The sequence below is a fragment of the Vigna radiata genome, chromosome 5 (assembly GCF_000741045.1).
Source record: "Vigna radiata var. radiata cultivar VC1973A chromosome 5, Vradiata_ver6, whole genome shotgun sequence".
Classification (NCBI taxonomy): domain Eukaryota; kingdom Viridiplantae; phylum Streptophyta; class Magnoliopsida; order Fabales; family Fabaceae; genus Vigna; species Vigna radiata.
In genome coordinates this window covers 19460454-19471494 of record NC_028355.1, presented here as the reverse complement: position 1 = coordinate 19471494, position 11041 = coordinate 19460454, and the positions used below count along the sequence as shown (strand labels likewise).

The window sequence follows — 11041 nt, the reverse complement described above, 5'->3', positions numbered from 1 at the left end:
AAAATAAAAGGTTATTGCTTTTGAGATGGTTGAAACTGAAGTTGAATGATTGAAAAGCTTTTTAGCAAACATCCAATTAAGAATGAAACCAACCCCACTTTTATTAAGATAGTGCGATTGCCCATTAACATTTATTAGCTGTAACTAAAAACAAAACTTAAAATGGAAAAACCAGACATATACAACTGAGTTAAAAAGTAGAACATTTTCCATTGATTATGTTAAGACATATGAAATCTAATAAATCATATGACAAAACCCCAAGGAAAAACTGTGACTTTAGAAACATTGAAGGGAATGAGACTCAAACACTCGCAAACAAATAATTGATTGAAACTCAACCTTTGTGATTAGAGATCTCGTGAACAAGGTTCATATGAGTAAAAACAAGTCACTTGTTAATTTTGGTAGCACTAAAAACTTTCTAAAATCAAATTTATCCATTTCTATTGTGTGTGAGAGTGTTAGACAATGCATTATTGAGAGGGTAAACTTTGTAGTTAAAATTCAATGTTGGATAAGAATTTTAGCTTAAAACAAAGTTTTAATAATTTTCATATCTCTTATGGGTGACACATGATTTTCATTACACGCTTGATGAAATTACCTATACAAGTGTCAAGTTGAACCACTTGTATGAGCTATTGGCAAGATTCTTTAAGCACTATTGAAATTTAAGTAAATGCACCCACAACGGTAGCAATAATAATTGCAAGGGTATATTGTGATTGATAAACTCCTAACAAGCACTAAGTGTTTAAGCTCATATAGTTTGCTCTATCAACTACAATGTGTATTATGTTCCTCAATCTTGAATTGGTTCATATAATTTGTTATACCAACTCTCATACATTATATATTATATGAGACCCAATATTTTCTTCTTTAGTTCCTTTTCTTTCTTGTCTTTTGCAACATGTGGAAGATTGTTGTGAAAACAATAACACTGTGAAAGATTATACAAATTTCGTAGTTGTTGAACATGTTACTTATACACTAAAATAGGAAAAAAATTCACAATGTAATAGTCTCATTACGTAATCTTTTATCGATATCTCCTTTCCACGCTACATGATTGCTATTGATCTCTAGTATAGTTTCATGAGATGTAGATCTATTATCACAAATTACACCCTTATGCTCCAAGTAGTGCATACTCGTTGTGCAAGTCAAAGAGTTTCAGCTGCAAGTTCCACTTCTTCCTTTGCAAGTTCTCTTTTGTGGATCATAAAGTCTATGACCTTATACTCTATCTATAAATAGATGTTTTTATGCTTCTCCAAATAGCACACAATCTCTCACTTTCATGTTATATCCTAAGAAGTTTGCATAATACAAAATAAACCTTTAAAAACAGTAATCATCCACACTTTTAAAAAAATGAATTTGTGTGTTTTTAATTAAATTTACCATAATTCCAACATACCATAACCTAAATGATATTTTTATTTAACATTTTGCAGAAGTTAATGTGTTTACAAATTTTGAAGTAAAGTTATTTATTCATTCATTTATTTTGGATGTCAGAGTAACGTGAGTAATTGGCCGAGTAAACAGTAATGAGTTTCTAAAAGCAAACGTATACTTTAAAAAATATTGGCTTGAGCATATCTAAGTCTAAGATTATATTTGATTTCATGCAATTGAAATCTTTGGAATATTTCTGTTCAATAACTAAATTTTATATGTCTAAATTTATAAGGTTTCTTACTTATGTGTGTTATTGAGTTTGACAGAGTAAACCTTTTAGAACGGCTTAGACAGTGAATGTTGTAAAATGATAGTTTATAGTCTCAAAACTAGTAGCTTATTTTATTGTAAATTTCATAATTATTGTTCTGAATGTTAACGACACTTCTTGTGCTAAAAACTACATCAAATGTTGAATAAGCACGTGAAAAATCTTGTCTAGGCATTAATTGTTTAGACAGAGAAATTCATTAAGCTACCTAACACTGTCAATTTTCTCCATTTATAACACATATATTTCTAAAAAGGTGAGGAAAAATTAAAAAAAGTAATTAATGATCAGTGTTTTCAGGTATCGATTAAAATAATTAATAACGGTGAGATTCCTTTATAAAAAAACATGATTGGAATTTCAGTTAACATTTGGTAATAATATTTTATAAAATGATTTAAGAAAAAATAAAAATAAAAAATGCAGTGGGGGCAATCGAAGTCATGCCAGGGTCGTCGATGTGGCACCGCGTTTTGTGTTTCCAGTTCAACGACGTTTACTGGTCTTGTGCGTGCAGTCTTTCCTCACTTTCTATTTCGATCAATCCCTTATTCCTCTCTGGTCAGCTCCGTTTACTTTGTCCCTCTTCTCGCGCGTTTCGTTTCTAACATCGCACCAATACACAGGAATCATACAAAACTACAAATCTCCCTCTCCATCTCTTCAAACCCTTCAGTTTCACAGCCGCTAAATCGATTCCTCAAGCCATTGGCGACGTCGTTTTAGATGGATTCAGATGCATCATCTATCTCGGATTTTTGAGCACCGCAACCGCACCAAAGCCATGGATCAGAAAAACCCGCGTAGGAAGCCCAAGCTCGAGCGCCGCAACGCTCTCAAGTACTCTGAATACGACTCTGGATCATCTACCTCCGGCGAAGCGCTCTACACGCGCTCCATGGAGTTCTACGACCGCACCAGCTTCCGAATCGAGGGCGTCGAGGGAGAGTTCGATCGAATTTGTAGGAGTTTGGGTCTCTCCGGCCCAGAAGACTTCTCTATTCCCGCTGCGGCCTGGGAAGCCATGAAGTTTCGTTCCTCTTCCGATATCCTCCCGAGACTGAAGCTCGAAAACCTCGATATTCCCGAGGAAGAGGAAGAGGACGAAGAAGAAGAAGTACGGAACATAAACGAGGAGGGAATACTAAAACCACCAGAGGATGGTGAATTTAGTGAAAAATTAGCAGATGGGGTTAGGGTTTTGGAGGCAGATGAGTCGACCACTGGTATTAAGGGTGTTCGTCCGCCGATGCTGAAGCCGCCGCCGGGGGTTAGAGTTCAGTTGGTGGATGATAGCTCGTGTTCCACGTGGGACCTTTTGAGGGATTTGGCTCCGATAGGTGAAGGGTTATCGTTGAAGCACTCTGAGCATACGAGGGATGTAGAGAACGATGCACCGCTAGGGGTAGTAGAGAGGGAGGTATCGAAGAAAGAAGAAGGGGAAGTGGGTAGAGCGAGCCCGAAGAGGGAAGAGGAAGAGAATGTGGATAACGCAGCGAGGATTGCGGAGATCGTGGCTGGGCTTTCGGAATCATGTTCGTTTTCCACGTCGAATGAAGATGATTCTTCTAGTAGTACAACGGATCACACCCCCAACAATATTTCTCCGCAAGGGAGAATCAAGCGGATTATTACCGCCGGAAGTTGGCAGAAGGGCGAGTTTCTTGGGGGTGGCTCGTTTGGCACCGTTTATGAAGGAATTTCTGAGTAAGTGCATTCTGTTCACCCTTCACTTTTCATTATCTCTTATGCATCATCATCTATTATTTTATTTTTTTCTGTTTATAAATTTAAAATTATTATTATTATATGGGATTTGCACTTGGGAGTTCATGCACAATTACATACCTGCAATATATAAACATTTCAATGATCCACATAGATATACAATTAGTTTTTTCACTCCTTCAGCCAATCTATTTTATCAGGCATTAGAAAAACTGGTCCACTTTAGCACGTGCGGTGTGCTTGCCTCTCCCTCCCTTTCCTATTGTGGCTTTGGATCTTAGTTGTGATGTTTTCCTTTAGTGGTAGTTGGTAGAAAAGGTTTTTAAAACTATTAAAATTCTATTACGTTAAATGCAATTTTGGAGATTTCCAATTTAAATTTTGAATGACGTGGATAGGATTGGCGGCGGGGTTAATGCGTTGGTAGTTTTGGAGTTTATGATTGGGAAGGAAGGTTAGTTCTAGAATGTTGCTGTGTGAGTGTGAATACGAAAATAAAGTAGGCAAGGCTGTGCTGTTATGGTTTTCTGTCAAATTATAAAATGGGTGATACTTCAATTTGTATACGAATCTGTCCGACACGTATCCGGATCCGATATTTACTCAAATGTTTCAAAATAAAGAGTAGGTAATGGTTATCTTGAGCAGAATTAGTAAGAGCAAGACTTAGCTGTTCTATAGAAACTGATACTTTTTTATGGTGTTCCAATGATAACACGAGTAATGATTATTACACAATTTTTTTAAAGATGAATATTACCCACTTGTGTCCAGTAGGTCTTGAACCAACTCGTTGAATCTGCAGGTTGACGTCTTTTGAATTGAGCTAACTGATTCAGAAATTGTCAGTTTGTGTCCTGAAGAAAACTTTCTTTTTGGGTGGGAAGGTGGAAAATATTTTGCCGTGTATCTGATAATATTATCAAATATTTCATTTCTTCTCCTATTTGGCCAGAATAGGAGCACAAGGGCTTATGATATATCCAAATTTGCTTCCCTTTTTGTTGAAGACGGGCTAAAATGGTTTTTTGCCATCTCATCCAATGTCTGCCATGTTTACTAACTTCCAGATTTTGGTTATTCAAATAGTTTGTCAAGGATATGCAGAAGAAAGAGCACGACGGCTGCGACCCTTTTATTTTGTGTGGGGTTGTCTTTGTGTCCAATGTCTTTTTGACGTGAGATGAAAATTAGTGTGTGTGAAGTTTCTATTGCTTTTGATTTTCTTTGATAAATTTCCTAAATTCTTTTAGTGGTTTTGTTAACCATAGCCCTTAAATTATGCAATGGTTGGTAAAGCTATTCCACTTTCCAAAAAAACAAACTTTCTACATTTGATGTCTTAACCATTACCCTAATGATAATACTTAATAGTTCCTTGCTGTGTAGGTTTCCCGCAATTGTCTTTTTTAATATACTTTGTTGTTAGCCTTTTTTGGAGTAGTGATGAAGAGAATTTCTGAAATTAAATTCTGCAAGTTTTCTATTATTCATCCCGATTAGGAAATGACTTTGAGTTCTAATCTTGTTCATTTGGACACTATGTGAAATTGATGCAATGATACAGATGGCGTCTAGTTGAATAAACATATTTAAAATCTTAGTTAAAGAGAACTATAGAAAAAATTAATGAAGTGAGTTAGATTTGGCAGGGGCAAGATATAGTATAGTTCCGTATTTTTGTCAAATCCAAAAACATCTCAAAAGATAATTTCTAATTTAGCATCTTCCTATCAAGTAGCTGCTTCGATTTTTATTTTATTTTCTGTACAAAATTGGAAGCCAAGCTTTACAACGATTTAGCATACATTTATGTTATTGTGCAAGTGATATATACTAACATGTTAGTTATGCTTTCTGAATCACCGCAGTGATGGATTCTTTTTTGCTGTAAAAGAAGTTTCATTGCTTGATCAGGGGACTCAGGGAAAGCAAAGTGTATATCAGCTGGAGCAGGTGAGGGGCTTACACTTTTACACTATTTTCCAATAATGGAATACTTCTTTGAAAAAGAAAAGTTTTAGCAGATAAATATTATGCTATCTTGTGCAATACCCCATTAGATCATTTGAAATGTTGCTGTTCTTCATGCTTGTTTATTTTCTCAGATTTGTCTTTTTATTCTGTCTCAGGAAATAGCACTTTTGAGTCAGTTTGAGCATGAAAATATTGTTCAATATTATGGCACAGAAATGGTACTTTCTTCTTCTGATTTCCTTTTCTTTCTTATGTTCGTTTTGACATTTCCTTGCTGTTTACAGGTTGAGATTTTGCTGTTTTGTCTCGTTTTCTTCTTTTATGTTCAAGTTCATATCTTCTTGTTTACTATTATTATTAAATCTATTTGGAAGTTGCCCTTGCCATCACAGATTTTGCCAATGAAATCAGGTCCTATGGCATTTCAAAGACTCAAACTTCTTACAATATTTCTAATATAAGCGGGATGTTTGTAGTTGGGTCAGGGCACGATGTCATGATGGGCCATGAAATGTAGTCTAATGTTTGTATGGTGAAGGATTCACATGACTGCAATTACTAATAACGTAAAATGCAATTACTAATAATTCAAAAAGATTTGTATTTTACACTTTGGTCAATGTTTTACAGGATGAATCAAAGCTGTATATCTTTCTTGAGCTTGTAACCAAAGGTTCCCTTAGAAGCCTCTACCAAAAGTATACTCTTCGAGATTCCCAAGTATCTGCCTATACAAGACAGATTCTGCATGGTATGAAGTATCTTCATGATCGAAATGTGGTTCACAGGTGAGTCTATATTTTATTTTATTTTTTTAATCCTGTTTCACTTTGCTGCATATGACTTGTACTTTCAATGGTAATCATGGGTTTGAATCACATGGTATGGTTCATTTCTCTAGAACGATGCTGGCAAGAGTTCTATTGTTCTTGCTTTCCTTTCTTCAAAACAACTTTCACTTTTGCCTCCTGTCTTGTAGTTGCAATATATACTTTGTAAATAACTTGTGGTATTTGTTTTATTTTCTTCTTGTTATTTGCCTGCGTTGTTTTTTATTTTTTGGTTAATTGCTCTATTTTCATTGTTTGAAATGCGTTTTACTTATTTGGCCAAAGAAGAGAGTTGAGGAGTGAGTTGGACAGAATAATCTTGGGGGAGAAGGTGTCCAATTATTTCCGTGCCTCAAACTACTACCTTTTGATGCTAATGGTCCTGTATTTGTGGATGGCCTATTATTTTCTTCCTGTTGTTAGTTACGTTGAGCTTCAAATTCAAATAATTAAAAAGGAAAATCAAGTTCTTTACTAAGGTCAGGTTGAATGGTTACATGTGGGAAATTTCAGTTTTGGAGTTTTCAGTAGCAGATTTTGTCTTTGGGTTATTGCTTGGGTTTCATTTGATATCCTATCGTATGCATTCCTGTACCAGTTATGTAATTGGGATGAAACAATCATTGTAAATATTTTCTAATATATTTCCCCGATTTAAGGGATATCAAATGTGCAAATATATTGGTGGATGCAAGTGGATCTGTCAAGCTTGCAGATTTTGGATTGGCCAAGGTATGCAAAATATATTTTATTTTGGATTGCCGATTTAAGGGTTTCTTTTATTTCTAGAATATTTCGAAATCGGTTATAGATGTCTGAGTGATGTTAAATTTCTTATCATTTCAATTTTTCTGACTTCATTTTATGATTTGCTTTTCAGGCAACCAAAATGAATGACGTTAAATCAATGAAGGGTACAGCATTCTGGATGGCCCCGGAGGTTTGCCTTCAATCTTTACTTTTGATCAAAACAGAAATACTTTATAATGGTTCTTCTGCCAAATCTTTTAATGGACCGTGTACATGGCTCCAAACTTCGAATTCATTTCCTTAACAAACTGGTTATGTTAATAGCTAGATGCATGACTCTGACACTAGTTTCTGCTCACTCCCATTTATCTGTAAACTATACACTTATAAACGAAATTACGTTGTAACAGTTAAAATTATTTGCACTCAATGAGCTACTGGTCTAAAACCATGAATTCAAGGAATTACTTGAACTCCATCGAAATAAATTCCGTAGCAACACTGGATCATGCCACATTTTGTCAATGAGATTATTAGAGGATATGAAGAAATGAATTTTTACCTTTTTCTTTTGCATTGTCCGACTTTTTACATATGGCCTGATCAATGTAATAAACAGCTGTATGTAATTATTGATAGTAGCAGTAATTATACATGTCTTGTTTCAATAATTTATCGCCATCTTAAATATAGAAATAAGCATCGCTTTGCTTTTAAAACCTTAATACTTTCTTAAATTTTCTCATTTTGGGTGTTTCGTCTTTTGATTTACTGATAGCTATATCAATTTCTTAATCTGAAATATGCAGGTTGTGAAAGGAAAGAACAAGGGATATGGGCTTCCAGCTGACATATGGAGTGTGGGATGCACTGTACTGGAGATGTTAACAGGCCAACTTCCGTACTGTGATTTGGAATGGGTACATGTCATATTATTGATACTAACTCACGTTACTATTGTTAGCTCACAGTAAGGGTTATCATGCGACACGTTATTTTGCTTTTTGTCTCTAGGGAGGGTTCTACAGTTCTCACAATTTCACTTCTGATTTTAATTCTACAATTTTTATTTTTCTGTTTCATGTGTTCGCCTTTACATTGTTTTTTACTTTTCTGTTTTGTAACTATTCAGGCTACCACTTTTGATCCAAATTGTCAAGGTTCCTACCATTTATTTTGTAAACTTAGAGTACTGATACAAATACAATTAAATAGTAAAAAAACACCCAGAAGAGACCTACTGATGTGATTTATAATATATTATTTTACTATTTTATATTTAATAAAAGAAGAACTGGGCAAAGAAAAATACATTTTAATGGATGTTTGTGTATCTTTTTCCATTAACTTATGAATTTTATGTTCGGTGTCCCGCGTTTTATATTAGGTAGAATATTTTGGTTTTTGACATTAATATATCTCAAATTGCATTATTGCTGGCTTTGACAGTTGAGTTTTAATTAATCTCTTAAAACAACAGATGCAGGCATTATTTAGAATTGGAAAAGGTATTCGACCATCTATTCCCGACTCCCTTTCGAGAGATGCCACCGATTTTATCTTGCAGTGCCTTCAAGTTAATCCAAATGATCGTCCCACCGCTGCTCAACTTCTAAACCATTCATTTGTCCAAAGGCCACTTTCCCAGACCTCTGGTTCTTCATTTCCTCATGTTCTTGGCCGGAAGGGTTAACCATGCTATCTTCAACTATGAAGCATTATGGAGGTAAATGCATACTGGCTCAAATTTCCACGAATTTTCTCTTTTTATCATGGCACCTGAATTTATACACAAAAAAGGCTGTTTTCATACTTGTCTATCCTTATAAGGTTTCCATTCATAACTCAAATAACATTGCATCCATTTGTGCAAATCATTGGAGTATAGGTTGAATTTATCTGTCTGAGTGGCGTTTTTGATTATTTTACTCTTCGATGACAGTTCTGTCCTTCATTGCGTGTAACATTTTCAATGTTCAGTCTGAAGTTGCTGGGGTTCATCTAGGTCCATGACTGCAGAAATAATTCATTGGCTCGTGTTGTAGCATTCAGAGTTTGCTTGATTGCAACTTGTATCCATTTTTCTGCATGGCTTTGGATCTAACGCTTGACATGGCACACCAGATAACTAAGTTATCGACTAGGCGATGTCCTATCGGATAATTATGCTCAATGTGTTATCTGATTACTCTGATGATTTGCCCGTTGTAGCAAAGGTGGAGGATCAACTTCCAGCTGAAAAAGCTAACCTTGCATTCCACTCATTACCTGACAGGAGAAAAAACTATAGGGCTTGCTTAACTTAGGAGCAATAGTGTAACAAGAATTGGAGACGATTCTATTTGTACATATTATTTATTTATTATTATTAGCATGCCATTGTTTGTGTACATCTTGATTTCGTACTGTTTGTATTTATGTCCAAAATTTTGTTTAATCCATTTCTTTTGCGTGGCCTCTAAACTTTTGTCTTTGGTCTGATGCTATTGGACAAACAGATTATTTACGGCATTCTCAATGCAACAGTTATTACACTTGAGGATACAAGTATCAAATGCAAGTCTTATAAAAAAGTCTCTATATTACAACATGCCATATGCCATAAAATCAAGTTAAAAGAATACAAGTTTTCTTTTTTGTCTTGAAAACATATTTTCTGACAAGATTATAGAAAATGCATGTAAAAAATTATGAAGTATAGCTCTTAAAAGACTTTCGCATAAAAGCAAAAGTTCCAATGCTGAACCTAAAAGGTTAAAGTAAGACTTCATGTTATGACCTTTTAAACTACTTAACTAAAGATGCTCAATTTTCGTTACAAATATTTGGAGTGTATTATGGGTCTTATCAGAAAACTTTTTTATAATGGTTTTGATAACAAATCAAACTATCTTAGTTTTATCAATCTACCATATGGACACATCCTAAGTTGGCGACAACCTCAAAACTCACATGAATTCGAAGGAAATGTAAAACAGAAAAAAAAAAGAAAAAAAAAGATTATATAGTTAAGTAATTACAGTCATGAAAAAAAGAAAGAAATCACGTGTCAATTCGACTTATCACATGACTGAATTAAAAAAATTATAAACATATCTAACATAAATAAGGATAAACATATTCTTTTATTAATATGCTAATATCGACAAGCTCGTGAATATAAATTCTGAATTAATATACTAGCACATTGTTTAAAAGTATTTAATAATGATAAATATAAAATAACATAAAAAATACAACTATATAAGTTTTAGTACACATATTTTTTTATAAAAAATATTATTACGTAAATTTGATTTTATATTTTTTTAATTTCTTGTTGAAAATTTGATATTGATATTTATTTTTTAAAATTCTTATATGCTTTTTTAGTTGAATAAATCATTTTACTTAAACTAATCAATTTAATGAGTTTTAATTTATATATATATATATATATATATATATATATTATTTCTTATAAATTAAATTTTATATTTGTTAATTTAAATTACTGTTGCATAATTAGTTTTTTTAATTTTTACTGACGGTAACTTTTGTGTTTAATCAATTAATCAAATATTTGATTTTTTTAAAATTAAAAAAATAATTTAACACATAAAAAAGGCAATAACTAATTATCTCTCAAAAATTAAAAGATTTTATTAATTATTCGTTTAATGTTTCAATAGGTCCAATTTTCGTCTAGAATCTCAAATAGGTTCCTTTCTTTTTCGGCGTGTCAATTGAGTCCTTATTTTTGTAAAATTGAATTAAATAGGACCTTTCCGTCAGATTGAGATGACGTCCTTAGGAAGAGTATGCTGACAGTGTAATTTTTTATTACGTGACATTAAAAACGTGACTGAATTGTATTTTTTTAATTTTTGAATTGAAAAATGAAATATACAGAATATATTGAGATTCTGGACGAAAATAGAGACCTATTGAGACATTAAACCTTAATTATTTTATAACTGTTTTTTTATAATTATTTTTAATAACTTTTTATTAATTTAATAACTATATATTTTAA

General features: G+C 33.3%; 1 protein-coding gene across 2 annotated transcripts; it reads left to right on the top strand.

The window, feature by feature from the left end:
- Nucleotides 1–2095: 2095 nt before the first annotated feature.
- LOC106762341 (mitogen-activated protein kinase kinase kinase 1-like) lies at nucleotides 2096–9489 on the top strand. Of its 2 annotated transcripts, none has more exons than XM_014646208.2 (9): nucleotides 2096–3448; nucleotides 5341–5425; nucleotides 5602–5664; nucleotides 6077–6234; nucleotides 6936–7008; nucleotides 7157–7216; nucleotides 7836–7946; nucleotides 8507–8752; nucleotides 9007–9489. In XM_014646208.2, the coding sequence occupies exons 1-8, from the start codon at nucleotides 2478–2480 to the stop codon at nucleotides 8717–8719; spliced, it is 1734 nt and encodes a 577-aa protein (XP_014501694.1). In that variant the 5' UTR covers nucleotides 2096–2477; the 3' UTR covers nucleotides 8720–8752; nucleotides 9007–9489. The 2 variants fall into 2 exon arrangements, with proteins under 2 accessions (XP_014501694.1, XP_014501693.1); XM_014646207.2 differs by having other exon boundaries at nucleotides 2097–3448; nucleotides 8969–9489.
- Nucleotides 9490–11041: the final 1552 nt, after the last annotated feature.